Source organism: Eupeodes corollae, chromosome 2 (assembly GCF_945859685.1).
Source record: "Eupeodes corollae chromosome 2, idEupCoro1.1, whole genome shotgun sequence".
NCBI classification, from domain to species: Eukaryota; Metazoa; Arthropoda; class Insecta; order Diptera; family Syrphidae; genus Eupeodes; species Eupeodes corollae.
Genome location: NC_079148.1, coordinates 87353093 through 87371387, shown reverse-complemented (window position 1 = coordinate 87371387; position 18295 = coordinate 87353093). Strand labels below are relative to the sequence as shown.

Genomic DNA, 18295 nt, shown 5'->3' with positions numbered 1-18295 from the left:
CTTCCGAACAAAACATACAAAATACTTTCAAAATTTTAAATCTTTATCAGAGTAATAAACTTTTATTTATTAAAAAACACCTGCGAGGGGGCGGGCGGTCAGAGTACGTCAGACTTATTATTCTTACCTACTCTGACCGCCCCCTGTAGCTGGCAAATTTAAAACATCATAACATCCAAAAATACTACTTTAATCATTTCAGCTAGAAGCCTTTTTAGCTATAAGCTTTTAAGTATTGTTTTGTACATTTATGTATAGTTCAATAAATAATAATAGTAATAAAGACCAATATAGGAATTTTTCTTGGAATTAAAAGCGAAAAAGCTAGTTTTGTGAAATTTACAATTTTTTTAAATTTTTTAGATATTAAAGTGTTTACTTACTTAGTACCAAAGATCTAAATTATGACTTAATTATCCCTAAACTAAATGGGCTTAATAGTTCAAACTGAATTTATGTAAGACTCATGTGAGGTGTATTCTACATGCATACTACTTTAATATAGAAATGGGCAGTTGAAAAGTAGGAAAGATATTACGTATGTCCCCTTTAATTTTTGTTTGGCTAGGCTACGGTCCTGACACAAAGAAGTTTACAAACACATTTTCATGTACGTAATTATTATGGTCACACTCCAATGGATGTCATTAAACAACGATACTAGGAAAACAAAGAAGCTTAGAAAGGCCCCATGAGAGATTCAATTGATTTAACAACACAAAATTCGAGGACTGTTGTATATCTACATTATGTTTATCAGATGTTATGTACTTCTTATAGATATTAAATTATCTAAGTACATTCGTATCGAGAAAAACAATGGTGTTCATAGTTCTAGATCCATTTGCTTTTAGATGAGTAATTAGAATACTTACAAAGAAGCAAAAGGAAGTTCGATTCCTAACGCATAAGACCGTAAATTATCTTATGAATAGAAGTAAGATGCAACGAAGATTTAATAGCAAGAAAGATATAAACAGCATCTTTGATTCTCAACTTAAAGCTTAATTAAAAACAATCAATTTTCTGCTTGGTGAATTATTTTAAGACCAGACTAAACATTATGCCACGGTTACTACTGAGTTAAAAAAATATAATATATAATAATTCAATTCATATAATGATGAAAATTTCATCACATCAAAGAACAAATCATAGATTTCTTAAAAAATTGTTGCAGAATGTTGTCTTTGGAATTATGAAATTATTACGGCGAAAGCAATTAATGCAAAAAATATATCTTTCAGATCAATATTAGTCATTAAACTACCATACGAAAAACAAAACAAAAACAAGTTGAAAGAGTTGGTATATAAAGAATCAAATTATTTTCTCCACCCCAACTCAAACAAATTAAATTATTATCAGTGGCAATTAACTCTTATTATAATTAAAATTTACATTTTGTCTTTCTGAGTGATCATCAAATGAGTTTCTCGGTCTCGCATGGAACTTCATTATACTTTGTTACCTTGAGATCGGTCATAAGAACATCATATACTTATTGCACAGATGAGCACAATCCGAATCGAGAACAAGGCGGTGCCTGGCCAGAAAAAAACAACAGGGCCGAATTTAGTAATAAATTTATAAATAGTAAGTGGGTCCAATTCTCCTAAGTTAGTTCTCAGTTCTAGAAACAAAAAATGCTTCGAACAGAAAAAATGTATATTTCATTTATACTTCGCATTTTGAAAAGTAACCCACTCATTTATAGAACTTATAAATGTTTGTTTTGACAGCTAGTGACTATTTACATGAAGTGAAAATTGCATTAAATTTAATCCCAACACTATGTTTCACCTCTAAGGAATGGATACAGACAAACTAATACTTTGGGCTGATCGGTGTGGACTGGGTGTTAAACCTACACAAAACCGAATAAGTCCTATTTTCGAGGAAATACAAAATTCTATATTGTTAACACTCCCTTAGTTAGACAAAAAACCAAATTGGAAACGTACTATACAAGAGAAAGTCCAAAAGCCCACTGTAACTCTCTTTTCTTGCAAACAAGTTATTTGTAATGAAAATGGCTTACAAGATTAAATTACGCATTGGATATACACATCGGTAATCAGGGCGATTTTAATGTAAGGTAACCTTCACAAACTAAATAAATTCCAAAGTCCAGCTTGCCAATGTATAAGCGGAACGCTTCGCCATCTGCGGCACTGAGTACTATACTCTACCAAACATCTCTTGATCTATTTATCAAGTTGTAAATGTAATTCTTAATACTAAGAATCAATTCCAAAGCACACAGGCTACAGATTTCTATACCTTCCAGATCATTCTGGGAGGATAGGGCATTCCTGGGAGACGAGTCAGTTGCAATCTTTAAGCTAATTCAAAGCTTTAAGCAATAAAAGAAGTCTTATCCTGGCTTAAAGAAAACATGATATCAACAGCTGATTATTCATATTTTCTCAGATAGTCACACCCCTATCAAATCTCCATACTCTATTTCTACAAATTCTATAACAGTCTCTAATGGAGATGGCAATTAACAGTTAAATATTTACCTTTGCTGGGTGTCGGGCCATAGAGATATTCCACGAAATTGTAAGGCAGATGAACTCGCTAAAAATAGTACAGTACAACCCATTCTACCATATCACATAAAAGCTCGATAATCGGTGTCATAACCGGGCGGCTAGGGCTGCTTCAGCTCAAAAACGAAGGAATTACCTAGGAGAATTCTTCTATACCGATCTAAACTATCTAAACGATCTCAATCATATTAACATAACACAGTCTCTAATGTTCCGTATGCGACTCAAACTGGTTTTATTGAGCTAAAGAAGAAAGCTTTAAGATTCATGTGAAGTCCTCCTCTATCACAAACAGCGTCTTTGATCTAACCTAACCTAAGGAGTAGATATTAAAGATTGCAAATTTTTACTCGTTCAAAATGTTAGTTATGTATTTCATGCTCATAGAAATTAATTTAAAAGATTCTCAATAACCAATGATCGAGCGATTTAATTAATCTAGGATTAATAATTATAATAATTAAAAATAAAAACTAAGACCGAGAAAATAAAAGAAAAAGCCATCCCTTATTTACCTGCTAATGTCATAAACATAAAATTCTATGTCTTTTATCTCCGAGACAATAATTTTAACAACTAAGATTTTTTATTTAAGTTTTAAGTTTTTGTTTACAACTACTGAAGAACCAAGCAGGGCCTTTTCTTGAATATTTTAACAGTCTGGACCTGAGCATAACTTACACACTTAAGTGAGAATGACAACAGGCGACGCCATTGTTCGCAAATACTTTTTTGGCATTGCGCAATGGTCTCTAGATTCATATGTACATTATATTATGTATTCTACTGTAGATGTAAGTGGGAAATAATTTTCTTAAATAATACAATATAATGAGTGATCTTTTCTTCAACTTTGAACTGGAAAGAAAAACCAAAGCTGAAATAAATTACCTTGTTTCTTCTTTTCAAAAAATTGGGTTAGAGTTTTTCTAGACAAAAGAAAAACAACAAGTAAATGTTTAAAGAAATGCTCTTTGCTAAATGTGCAGTCCGGCTTGATGGCGATACTAAATTATAAATTAGAACAGAGAAATTCAGTGTGGAATATTGGCAAGTGCACCATGACCAACCACGGAACCACCACATAAAATAAAAGTAGAAATAGAAAGGCTAAATATATGTTAAAAGGTTTGTAAAATGAGAATTTTCATTTTTGAACTGACGTTGCAAAGTTCACATGGTACACTAAGAAAAAGGTCGTGCTGCGACTTTTGAAACTATAGAAGTTTTATTTTGAGCTTTTATTTTATTTTAGTTAACTATATCGAATTTTCAGCAATTTATAGAAGTTGTTGTATAAAATAGAAACTTATTGAGTTTTTAATCAAAATATATACAAATTACCCCCGGGTTTTTTGGCATTCTATAAATAGTATAGTAAAACATTCCAACGAAAAGGCATCGGCAGTATCCAGATTTTCGTATTTAAAGATTGGTACAACTGAAAGAAGACCTGTCAGCAAAAATACTAACTAAAACTAATAAAATGGACAATTTTCAAGAAGAAAATAGTAAGTTAACAAAACAAACAAGAGATTCTGTAAAAAAAGTTAGTTTAACAATTGCAACTTTGACATTTAATATATACTTCAAGTAGGGGGTTCGTTCGTAGACTACAACATTAACATGTGGTGTTGAAGCTTGAAGCTCGACTCAAATTATTTTATATTATTATATAAATACATACATTTGTAAAGAAAAACCTGTGTGGAGGAGTTGCTTTTACAAGTAATGCATTATGGTCTGTTTATTTGCATGTTTGTTTACGAAAAATATATTTGCACATGGAGTATGTAGCATATTCTTATATGGTGCTGAACTACTCAGTTCTTCATTATTTAATACGAATCAAACTATCTCACTTGCACTTCATAAGAAACATCGAAACACCATTTGCTTTTTAGAAAGTGCTGTCAAACTTGATCACTTTCAAAAACCCATCCGTAGTAAAATTCTACTTTAACTTTTATCGGTAGTATTCATACTGAGGATATTGGTCTTTTAATATAAACGTAAAATCCTACTTTACTATTGATAGATTTTCCAACAAAACAACGGTTTGAAAAATATCAATTTAAATAGTCTTTTTTTAATTGTTTTGGAATATATATAAATGTATACCGACGATTGTATTTTTTAATAAGTGTACAGAAATTTACAGTCATACCATAATTATGTTCACTCATGGGGTGATATCTTTGTGAAGCCATCATTCCTTATAGTTTAAGTCAGTCAGAGATTGACTGATTTTTTTTAAACTCAACGTTGTGGAACCAAAATTAATTAACATAAAAACAAAACGATATTCAGTTCTGTGAACTCTATTTGAAGTTTTAGTTTTGGGTGCTTTTAATAAGTTTTATTTATATCCTAAACTTTTTTTTTTATAACAAGTATTTCATATTTGTTTGGTATACATAGTCACATATTATATCTATGATTTTTTACAAAATCAGGCTATTAAGCATGAGATCTGCAGATAAGATTTGCTCTCAAATAAAACTTTTTTTTAAGGGGAATAAATCTTTACCTTCACTGTGTGTCGAATCAGTAACTGAAGAATCGAAATGTATTCGTGGCAGAGTTTTTGATTTGTACTCACCTGAAAGAAATAAAAAAGAAAATCATAGATAATAAATCGATAACACAAACATATTAACATACACATGCACATATATAAAATAGTAAATATGATAGAAACATGATTATAAAAAACAAAGCTCGTTTGAGTTTTTATTAACTTCCCATAGGGAGTTGTTGTAATCGGTCCGATTTGTCGAATTGAAAATTTTGACATTTCTCGACACTTCAAGGTCCTTAGAGTCTAAATAAAAGAGAGATGTCTGTTAGTGCGTTCGTACGCCGCCGTCGGTATGTTCGGGAAGCTTCTTTCATCGTTCTTATCTAAAGTTCTAATGGAGGTACCAACTTCAAAATGTTGGTTATCCCTTATTATTTTACGAACCAATAACGCGGTCTATTGCAAATGGAACCTTTTTAATATTTTACATCTCACCAAAAATTATTTGCTCCACTCCAAATTGAAGCAGTGAATTTCCCGACCGATTAAAAGTTATAAATAAAACTACAATTAAATTAATATTATAATTAATAAATATCTCTTTCAGCACACAAACCCAAATATTTGTCTTTATATTAGGATTATTGTTGTTTCCATTTTCAAGCGCAACACATTTAAGGCGCCGACGAGAGACCGATTTCAATGTAAAATAATAAAAACAAATATTGTAGATTTTGGTCGCACTTGGCTTGCTTTACACAATAGTAAATATAGTATTAATATTATGTAGGTAAAATAATTAAGTATAAGTATGTGGTGTGGGTACAATTCACATAAACCAAAAACATTAGGAAAATGATATCATCCGCTTTTGATTTCATCAAGGTAAATGTATAATTTTAATGATGATTTTTCATCATTATTCATGAACTCAAATAATTGCTTTTAAACTTAAAATACAAAAATAATAACCTGCGCAACAGATTTGAATTGCTCATTATCTTTCCTCGTCATCGTCATGAGAAGTTTTAATTTTGATGAACAAAATTTCAAATACGTTTTTTAACAGAAACGTAATGCGAAGTACACAGTTAATATTTTAGGGGGAAACTAGATTTAGAGAACTTTTATAAAATTTTCAATTAAGAAATTATTATTCATCGTAGTTATTTTATGCGAATCTTTTAAAATTTCCATAAGTTATTATAATCGGTCCGAATTGTCAAATTACAAATCTAGGCTCAAATGAAATTATATTTTTAGCATGATAAACATACAAAAAATTGAAATAAATAAAATGCACCGCTGGGTAGCACAAACTTGCTCATGACTCCAAGAGTATTTTTAAAAATATTGCGTGAATTTTCCAAGCATTTAAATGTCATTTGATTTCTAAAAAACTTAGTTTTTCTAAAAAAAAAATGTTGAAAATCGAATTGAAAATTTTGATATTTCTCAACGTTTCTTGCAAAACAATAATTTTCGTATCGAATATTTTACTAACAAGAAATGATTTTGTTCTGAAATAAGAAGAATAACGGCTTCTGGTAAAATTTTGAGAAATATCAACAAACCATTAAGTTGGTAAAAATTAATTTCTACTTTAATATCGTTTTAAAAATTTAGGATATTGACTTCAAACTAATTTCATCTTATAGTAAATATAGTTTTCAACATTCAGTTATGTAAATCTTGGAAAAGATCGAATCGACAGATTTTTTTAGAAAAAAAAACTCTTAAACTGTATCAAAGTTAAATTTCGGCTTAGATATCTATTTAAAAATTTAAGAAATTGGCTTCAAATTAATTTTATCTTATAAAAACTATTGTCTGAAACATTCAGTAAAATGAAGAGAAAATTCGTATCGAAAACAAAAAACATGTAAAAAACATTATTAAAACATGGTAAATATTGATTTTCAACTCGAACATCTTCCCAAAAATTAAAAAAATTGGCTTCAAACTAATGTCACCTTTTAGTATATTATATTATATGTATGAATATTATATTGTTTTCGACATTCAGCAATTTTTGATACAAATCCACCGGTCAGTTTTTTTTGATACAAATTAAAATCTACAAAAAAGTACTCAAAATCGGTAAAAGTTGATATTCGATTTTCGATATCCCATGAATAAATAATTTCATTCTGTGCTAAATTTTGTTGTTAAGGTAAATATTGGGTCATATGTAAAAATATAAATTCAAGCTCTTTAATCACTTTTCTGATAACTTTCTTAGAGTGTTATGCAAAAAATAAAATACAGAGACCGAGATCGATCTCAAGCTGTGAGTTCGAACTCAAAAATCTAGTTTTGATATGCAAAAAGATGAGCAAACGCTCGATTACATGAGATCGATCTCACAATTAATAGTTGAGGATGGGTTTTCTCTTACTCAGTTTGTAAACAACTATATCAAAATGGCCGAGTTTCTGAAAAATGTTGTTACAAATCGTGTTTATAAAAATAGAAGATGTCCATAATTGATGAAGATTTTTTGAAAATTGTATAGATTTAGTGAAACAAGTGTGCAATTATTAACAGATGAGTTTTTGGGCCCAACCCTAGAAACACGTGGTGGTGCTTTGACACATCAAGAAAAAATGAGGATTTTCCTGCGTTATTAAGGAGATCAACGATGTCTAGAGTGGTACAGCAAGTTGCAACAAAAATTCCATGCCGTGCAACTGATTGGATCATATTCCCACACACTCCTGAACTAATAGAAGGAGCACAATGTAGCAGTAAGTATGAGTTTTCTTACGCCATTGGTGGTCTGGACTGTACAGCGTTGGATTAGTTTCAGACTCTATCAAAATAAGCAATTCTTTTCCCCAGTCCTTAAGATTAATTTTCGTATTTCCTGTTCTTTTTTTTTATCTATTTTTATTTTTAACCGGCGCTTCATATTTGAGACTTTTAAGTTATTTTTTTTTTCAGTTATGTCCTCGCCAAATTTGTTTTTAAATGCATCTGTGATTTTAAGCATAGCATCACTTGTTCTTGCCTTTAAAACTGGTACCTACGACTTCTCCAGTAAAACTTTTATTAGTTTCAAAAATACTTTATTTAACCCAGATGATCAAATCGTTGTCAACAAATCCCCGCATGTCACTTTTAGATTCAATGATTAACTCTGACCTAAATTTCTTGATTCCAATCAGAATATAAATTATTTGACTCAGGAATATTTGAACTTATTTTAAATTCGATTAATACTAATGTTGCGCTTTAAATTATTTAACTAACTGCATTTTTCTAATTTTGAGACACTTGTTTTAAATTTTTGACACATTTAATTTATTTCATTGCAACTATCTACGAATATAATATACTACCTACTTTCGTTTTACTAGCGCAAACATTTTTAATTCTAACCAAATAAGAATATGCATTTTACGATCTCTCTTCCATGTGAAATTCCGTTACCAAGTGAACAATAAAGATGTTAAAATATCCAATTCTATAGAAGTATAGATACAAAATCGTGTAGCTTAAAATTAAAGAAAACAACAGATGCATGCGCAACGCATGCATCACCGCCATTATATACCCCACTTTTTATATGTGGAGGTTTTCTTTTGCCTTGCATGTAAAAATACTTGATGTTAATGCAAATGATGAGAGGAAAATTGAATTATGGTTGAGCTGTTAGACACACAAATAAGTTTGAATATGACACAATTACCATTCAAATAATAATCCAAGTAACAGAAATGTTCAAAAAAGAGAATCACATGAAAACTATAACCATCCTAGTAAAAATACTTAAGACTCTGGTCCATGTTCTCAAACTATTTCAACGCATTCATAGGTACATATGTTGTAAATTTATGGAAGAAATACAGAATATTCGCCTATTTACCTTTTCTTCTAGATAAAAGAAAATAGATACCTTTTTTAAGCGCAATAGTCTTATCTATCGGACAGAATTGAGCATTTTTGACAAACAAAAAAATTTCAAAATCTAACTTTTAGCGTACCGAAAAGTAAATACTAAATAGTAAATATTCGGATTTCAGGATAAAACAATACTAAAAAAAAAAGGTGAAAAGCAAACCACTGCCCCATTTTCAAATTAAAATCTGATGTATCACAAAACATTTCGCAAACTTTAAAAATGTATGAAGGTCTCCCAAAATGATAATTTTATTGTGAACTTCTTCATTTCGATCGTATAAATGCAAGCGCAATGTAAACGTTAACGCATCCCACTTACATACTATGCCGCACCGACTAAAATAATCATTGCGTCTTTCCTAATGGACGACATGGAGTAATTGAGTGCAGCACGACCAGCGCTCATGCCACCAATTTATTCTCCACACTCCTTGATAAAATGAGGGGAATATAGTGAGGCCACACATAATCGCAAATTGTGCATAAATTAGCCCGCCTCAATGATGATGACCTATTTTAATACTGTTTGTCCGCTAAAGGCATTTCTAAATTCAATTAAGAAGAGCGATGAAAGTTACTGGTGATCATTAAAAAATAGTTGTTAAAAAATTTGGATGAAACTAAATATGATTTTTATCGGTTGACATAAAAACTTCAGATAGAGATAACTGTCAAAGTTTAAGTTAAATGTTTGTTATATGCTGATAATTCATTTAGAAGAAACAAACGCACGCACCATTTATGAAAGAACACCAAAAGAATCCCATTCATGGCGAAGGCCATGAGTAGGGAATTATTTTCACACATTAAATGTCATAAATCTTTCTCCCCTTGTAACTATCGTCCAATTGCACTTACGTCCCTTCTTTCGAAGGACATAGAAACGCTGATCAATTTTCAGCTCACGAAATATCTTGAAGAACGGAAGCTTCTTAATGACCGGCAGTAAGGCTTTGTTTTTTTTGGTTCATCTCACCAAACAGATGATTAAATCTTTACATAGTTTTGGAGAGAGTAAGATTATTGCACTTGATATTTCAAAGGCATTTGATAGAGTTTGGCATCAAGCTCCTTATCAAAAATGCGTGCTTTTGGTATTGATGAATCTCTTCTTTGTTGGTTTATAAATTACTTACGGACCGTTCAATTCAAGTAATATTGGATTTATTCAAATCTGATATCCACAAAATAAACGCTGGTGTGCCCCAGGGCTCCGTTTTGTCTCCGACTCTCTTCCTTATATATTTAAAAATGATCTTTTGTTTCATTGTTTCGTTCATGACAGTACACTGTACTTTTCATATTCGTTTTAAGATTCTCATCCTTGTTCGTCGGATGTGGACTACCAACGGCAGCGCATGAAAAGCTCATAAAATTTTGATTTATTACAGCAATTACAATGGCGAATCAAAAACCGTGTAGAATTAAATGCTTCGAAAACTGCATGCTGTCTACTGTCACAAAAGCGTAACTCTCCCCCAATGCCACTATCCATGGGTGGTACTTGCATTGAAGAGATTGAACAACTATCAGGCATTGATGACCACTTGTTGTGGAGTGATCACATATTTGACATCGCCAAAAAAGTTTTCCCCAACGATGCAAGAAGTTTTTTACTCCTTCTGTTCTCGCTATAACTTACAAAGCTTTTATTCGTCCAAAACTCGAGTATAACTCTCATATTTGGGCTGGAGCCCCAATAACGTACTTGAGTCTTGTGGATAGAATTGAAAAAACAGTTCTTAAAATGATAGGAAATCGTTCTCTCGTTTCTCTCTGTCATTGTTTTATCGTTATTTTTATGAAAAATGCTCGAGCGAAATAGCCAGTTGCATTCTTCCACTTAAACAATTCAACCGTAATACCCGTACTGCTAGGAATGCCCATCAATTTACCCTTGAGCCCAATTTCAGACGTACTGTTAAGTCTAGATATTCTTTCTTTGGCCGCGCTACACGAATGTGGAACGGCTTACCTGACTCATAATTTCTCACTCATTAAAATGTGTAGACATTTAAAACCAACGTGCATCGGTTTCTCTTTTCTAACCCTATCCTCATTTCCTAATTGCTCTCACTGTGTTTAATCATTATAAGGGTATTCATAATCCCTTTAGTGCGAGCGCAATATAAAAAAAAGTCTGTCAAATTACTTACATATGGATATGACATTGACATAATCCGAAGAACTTATCGTGATGTCAATGGAGCTTTTTTAAGTATTAAGGCAGAGGCGGCAAAAATAGGTTTAGCTGTAATTGAGGGCAAAATAGTAGATACTATTATCAACAAAGGACCTACAACACCGACGTCTTGGTCAAAACGTCACCATCGACAGACGTCTATATGGTGCAGAAGCATGGACTATAAAAAAAGCTAATGAAAGCACCTACCAGGGTGCGTTTCGAGAGAAAGGTAATCTTCGCATGATCTTCGAAACAAAACCCACATGACACCGCATTAGAGAACGTCCGCGGAGCAGTCAGTTGGCGCGCACAAGTGGAAAGCGAAATGGTCCAACTTGGAGCGCGCAACTGGAGACATCTTGCACCGAACTGAGCTAGATGGAGAAGTTTGATGTGCAAGGCACTAATTCCAACAGGATTGTAGCGCCACCTTAAGTAAGTAAGTAAATGTCATAAAACTTGTGAGCTAATAAATCCAACATTTTTTGATTTGTTAAAATATAAATTTATTGCGTTTTATTTAGAAGAAATTACTGTCTCTCTTGAAAAATAGCCGATATGTACAATACATGTGTTTATTTTAGTATTAATAATTTTAAATTAATAAATCGTATTAATAAACCGTGTTCAATGGATTTTATAATGAATTTTCCCAAAAACGGACATGGAAAGTTCTATTACAAAATAAATTAACACCAAAAAATAATCAATACTCGGTATCTATCTGTACACTTTAACAAATATTACAACTATGGTTCGTTTACAGCATTTCAGCTAAGAAATTCCTTTTGGTCAGTGTGTCGGCCTAAAGAAAACCGTGAATTATAGAACATGCAAATTTACTTATTTTCGCAATTATCGAGTGTATGTGAGCTTCGAAATAGAAAACAACAAAATTACTCATCACACAACACCATACACTCTTCCATCTTCACTGATGTGTAAGTAATTGATCACGCATAATTAATCCCGCTTTTAGACAACAACAAAACAAAAAGTCCAGAAAACTGTTGGTTCCACATGTGTGCCAGAGCGATGAACACAAAGTTTTATATAACCGGTGTTTTTTTAGAGGTATATAACTTTATGTTGGCAACACTATTTTAACTGACTACAATTTTGATTGGCATGTTAACATGAATAAACTAATGCCTGAATAACGCTTCAAAATTTTGAAAAACTAAATCGCTCACTTTTGGTTGAACGGATACAAGAATAAACTGACGAAAATCCTCAAGTATATGTTAAGACACCGTACCATTAAAAACCTGACTGTGGAATAAATGAACCGTACTCCATTAAAAACCGTAGTACCCGTGTTATAATATGCGTTGGACTTGCATGCCTGATTCGCACATTTGAATATTTAGATAGACAATTGGACCACTCAATTTATTTAATTTAATCCTTTAAAAACCACTATGGAACTATGATTACTGACTTTTTAACGCGACAGTTGATTTATTGAAATAAATGTTAAATAACTACATAGTTACTTTACGTAACGGACTCATGATAAGCCCAAAACGATTGATCACTTGGAAAATAAGATTCGCCGAGTTTTTGAATTTTGATGATATACGGTAACAAAGGTTGAAAAAATTCATCAAAAATGGAATTTCCAACTGTGCTATCTATTCCTATGTCTGAAATAATTTTTAAATCATAATCTCAGAAGATTTTATTTCGAATGAAGTTAAATTCATGTTAATTTAAATTAAAAATCGTGTTTGTTTTATTCCATTTCAAAGTTCTATACACCTAAAAAACACCCTTTATTTACGAATTCACAGTGTGTTATGTTCGTTTCGTATATTGTCCGTCATCGGCCCCCAGAGAGAGTGAAGAACTCGACGTAATAAAATAAAAAAACATTCCCTTATAAAAAAACTTAAAACATCTTGCATTTCGTAAATATTTACAAAAACAAATTTCTGAAAATGTAACCTAAAAGCGATACATGATTGAATCCCATTTAAAAATCGATTCGAAAATGTGTTACTTTTGACCAACAGCCCCCAATCATCGAAAGCATTTGATGTGGATGTGTTCTGTTCAGTTTGTTGAATGTATTATTTCCAAATTAGAGGAATATGTGGCACCAGAGTCTTTGAAAAAGATTATCTCCAGAGGGAAATGCAAGGAAAGTAACAAATAAATATCTTGCTGCATCTCATGTGGCGTGGGTGTGAATTTAAATTTTGAGTATCGAGGTCGATATGCGTTCTGTCTATTCGAAATGTTCTTCTTGAATGAACATATTGGTGTTTAAAATTTCCACATATTTATGTATTCAAAAAAAAGCCTAGCACTTTGGACATTTTTTCCTATGATGTGATGATGTGTGATTAACCTATACGCCCACAAGTTTATAATTATTATTACTATAAGAGATAAGCAACTATGCGATCTTTAATTGCTTATGATAAATTTTATCGCGTCCTGTCACTGTGAATTTAAATCACATTAGGCTTACGTCTTTTATTTTAGTCTTCGTTTTAATATTGATATTTATATTATGTAAAATAAAAATTAATTAAACTTTAATGATGTCAATATTCACACTTTATTTGTTCATAAAAAGGTTAAGATTAAAATAGGCCATTTCGTATTGAAGACTTTTGTGATAAGTACAGATACAAAAATGTAACAGATACAAAATGTAACAGATACAAAATGTAACTCTTCGTGTTTCCATACAACTGTACTTATTCTTAGAACTATGCCATGGGGACAATCTTAGGAGTCATGTGTACAAAATTGAAAGCTCGAAGTAGAACACATAATAATGATATTCAAACGAGTTTGACCTTCATTTGAAAGAAAAAAAATGTTAAGTTGACATAAAAAGCTTATGTACAATTTAATGTATGTGTACATGTATAAGGAAATGTATCTAGAAATTTAAACAATATGCTTTCTACAAATAAGTGAAAAACTTTTCCGTCTTTTTAAATATTTTTAAAATTTTTAAATTAAAAAATCGAAATTTACCTACATATGTACGTGTTGTCATTTTTTCCTAAGGGGCAACGTTTTAATCAATGTGTTAATTATATTAATTATTTTTTAGGGTTACTTCATTAAGTTCAAACACCGAGAAAGTATTTCTTGAATTTTACTGATTTTAAATTATAAGAAGAGATAATTACAGGAAAATATTTCTAAATCTTTAGCGCAGAAGATGCTTTTCAAACAAATACAAAACTTAAAAACCAATCTTGAGTAAAATTAAAATGGCTGATACTGCTTGCAATATTAATTTTTCGAGTGGGTCTATAATGCAACACTTGTTAGTTAACTGGATTCACTAATACTTGGAGGTCGAGTTATCGAAAAAATTATTCAATTTGGGTTATTAGTATGCCTTATAGAGCAGGCTTAAGTTGAAGATTTTTTACGATGATAATTTTTTTTATTTTTTTTCTTAACTTTGAATGTTAAAACTAGAAAAAGGGCTTCGAAACGCTTTTCGTTTTTGTTTTCATTATATGCTGTGCCATTATTTTGATCGATAATGAAAAAAAAAAAACATTTTTTAATTGTTTAATTTAATGTTTTTGGAAACACTAATTTTTGCACACTTTTTCGACTTTTAATTGTATAGAAAAAAAGGTTCAATAAGTGGTGCTAAAAACTCAACTGATTCAGAATCCTTATATATTTCTTAACATAAATCCAAAAGACCAACTGCGGCATTTACATCGAACTGATCGAGGGAGATTTGAATTGATAAAGTCAGTCTTTTTTCCCCCTCTTTTTCCATAGAAAATTCTTTGAAAGTACGATTTCTCTGTTTTGTATGTGGTTGATTTAAAAAAGATGATTTTTTTTAAAAAAAGGTTAATCATTTTTGTTTTATGTTTAATACCCAAGATTTTCAAGATTTTTTTAATCCTGTAATAAAATTTTAAAAATTACATTTGTTCATTATGTTCCAATATATTAAAGAGACTAGTGAAATCATAAATACCACAGTCAATGATATTAAAAGTCAAATAGTATATATTCAACCAACAATATAAACTTAATGAAGAAACAACTATTACTGTGAATCACGAATTCTTTTTAAGTATGATAGACGGAAAAGTATCAAACGAATTAACGGAAACAAAGTCTTCGCGATCATGTCCGATATGCAAGAAGAATCATTTGAGGACGAACATAATAACAAATATGGAATCTCTCCACTGCACGCTAGAATCAGATGCACGGAATTTATTTTGAAGCTTGTGTATACTCTTCGACAAGAAGGAAAAGGTGCTGATGAATCTATTAGGACCAAGGAGGTGGAGTAAAAAGAAGAAAACAAGAGATCCAAAGGCGTTTTCGCGTTTTCGCGTTGAGCTTGACCTTGATGTTGGTAAATGTGGCAAGGGTTTGGAAACACTAATGACGGACACACAGCAAGAATATTTTTTGAACAGTCAGATGCAACTTTGGGCAGTATACTAAGAAATCGGCAGTAAAGTATCCCGAAAAACTAATCACACCTACTATCTCTGAATATAAATCACTGCCACTTAAAGAACTGTCAGAAGAAGCCCAGAAATAAGAAGAAATATCGATATCAGAATACGTGTAAAGTTTCAAGGATTCGGCAGAATGAGGACCTATTTAACATGCTTGCAACTTCTTCGGATCCACTTATTTCTTTCTTAAGGCTTGTGAGAAGTCAAAAAGACCTGAAAGAACGATACTCTCCAGAAAGGATGAGTTTATTACACATTTCCCCGGACTTAGATTTACAAATGTAATGTTTATATATTAATTTGTTTTGTCTTTATTTCTTTTTCCACTGTTTGACTTTTGATATATCACCCAAATATATTTTATGTACTATTGAATACTGGAAATTAAAAAAAATGGCTTAAAATTAAAAAAAAAAACTTTTTTCCCCACTGTTCTACTCGTATTGGTCCTTTCTCTTTTTGATCTTGTATTTTAATCCAACCAGATTATTTAAAAAAATTATTTTGACGATTGCATATTAAAATACAGCTATGTTTATGATCTTTGTTAAAACTTCTTATTTTAACACAAATTTCTGAAAAACCCTGTAAACAGTTTTTTTTGAAAGTCATAATTTGTATAGGTAGCCCTGGAAATTTCCTTTAAGACAAAAAAAATTAAAGCAATATCTTTATTCGTTTAGGAGATATGATTTTTGCAACCAAAAAAGTTAAAACGGGTCACTATGCGCCGCTTAAAATGGTCAAGAGGCTTTAGTTCTTAAGCGTAAACGTGTGAGGTTAGCCACGATGAAAAATTTAGGTGGCCGGTTCTTCAGACACACTATCTTAAACAGCAGAAATATTTTCTGAAGCACGAGCTGTACGGTTTGCTCAAATTTCTAAATTGATTTAGCCTGAAATGGAGAAATGCCAATAAAATGCAGAAACAAACTTGACGTTAAGGTGTGGTTCATATTCAACATCGGCCCTTAAAATTTAACCACCCTTAAGTTGCTAGTGAATGACAAGTTCCATACATAAAATGTGAAAACATAAAAGAAGAGAAAGCCAAACATTTAAATAAAAACACACAATTTCTCGAATCTTTATCAATCATCATCACACAAATTCATGATATTATATTTTTTTCTTTTCACCCTCAATCTTCAGCTTCAATAATTCATTCAACTCCACGCGGTTAAATATTTTTAAATATTAATATTTCAACATTTTTATTGGCTTTGAAGGTCACTCACCCTCACTGTTGCTGCCAAAAATAATAATTGCTTAGTTTTGTACAACCCAGACAAAAGAAAATATTTTCAATAAAAGGACATACTCAATTTCATTATTTTACACATGTGTGAAGGCTAATATACTTAAATAAACAATAAAGTGCCATTGATTCATACTTAAAAAGTAAATAAAACTTATAAAAATATAATAATTAACACTCACTCCTGCCGTCAGTCTGACGATAATCAATTAACTCATCTCGTTCACCACGCAAACAAGATGCTAATCCTCGTGATGTTCGGCGTTCACGTTCCTTCTCCAATGATCGACAATATAATGGTGAAGCCTTTACAAGGGCAGAATCACTTGGAGTTAGGGTAGAAGGTTCAGGACGCTTCTCTTCAACCGGCGGTGGTGAAGCAACACAATTCATTTTGATCAAATACGCTTTTTAAAAATGGGTAATTTTCACTTTGGTTTTCACTTTCTTATCACAAAAAATAATACATTGGCAGGAATATGAGAGATTTTCATTATATTTGAGGTTGATTTCTTCTTTGGTCATTGGTTTTCAAGGTCAATCTTATAACTTGTTTCGATGTAAGTTATATCTGTATAAACGAACTGAAATAAAAATCAAATTTAAATTAAAATGCTTGATATTTAATTTTAACTGAACCACCTGTGTTTTTTTATTAGAGTACCTTTCCTGTACACTTCCTTAAAGAGCATTTGAAACCATTTATAAGAGATTAACAGTATTGAGAAAAAATATTGCTACAACACAATTAAGATAAAAATGCATGTCCGTTTTAATGCAAAGATATCAAAAACATTTATTCAAGTTTTGACCTCAAATTAAAGGATTGCAATGTTTTCTGGCAATATTTATTTTTATTAAAAAAAACTGGTCGATCAAATATTCACATTACGGCAGATCCTGAAAAAAAACCCAAGAACACTAAATTGACACCATCACCATTGACATCTTTTCATCGAATTCAAGGCCGCATATGACAGCATCTACAAGGACGAGCTGTATAGAGCCATGTCTAGTTTTGGCTGGATGACCATTTAAAATTCACGCTCCATAACGGTTGGAAACAACTTAACAGAACCTTTCAATATCAAAAAGGTTTTAAACAGGGTGATGCGCTTACATGCGATTTTTTTAACATCGTACTTGAAAGAATAGTGCAGAGCTCACACATCTACACAAGAGTCACTATCTTTCAAAAATCTGTCCAATTACTAGCATATGCGGATGACATTGAAGTAATCGGAAGAACTTAGCGTGATGTCAATGGGGCTTTTGTAAGTATTGAGGCAGAAGCGGCAAAAAGGGGTTTAACGGCCAATGAGGGCAAAACAAAGTACATGCTGTCGTCAAGAAAGGACATTCAACACCGATGTCTTGGTCAAAACGTCACCATCGACAGAC

The 18295-nt window shown here is 31.5% G+C and overlaps 1 protein-coding gene across 4 annotated transcripts in view; it reads right to left on the bottom strand.

The window, feature by feature from the left end:
- The window catches only part of LOC129946235 (ras GTPase-activating protein raskol), a 193089-nt gene that overhangs the window by 96423 nt on the left and 78371 nt on the right, over positions 1-18295 (bottom strand). For 2 of the 4 annotated variants that reach the window (XM_056056357.1, XM_056056356.1), the window contains exons 2-3: positions 17077-17478; positions 5086-5157 (exon numbers count right to left, since the gene is read on the bottom strand). The exons of the other annotated variants lie outside the window; for them this stretch is intronic. In XM_056056357.1, the coding sequence (XP_055912332.1) occupies positions 5086-5157; positions 17077-17287 (283 nt within the window). In that variant the 5' untranslated portion in view covers positions 17288-17478. The remainder of the gene's footprint in view (positions 1-5085; positions 5158-17076; positions 17479-18295) is intronic. 4 annotated transcript variants of the gene reach the window in all.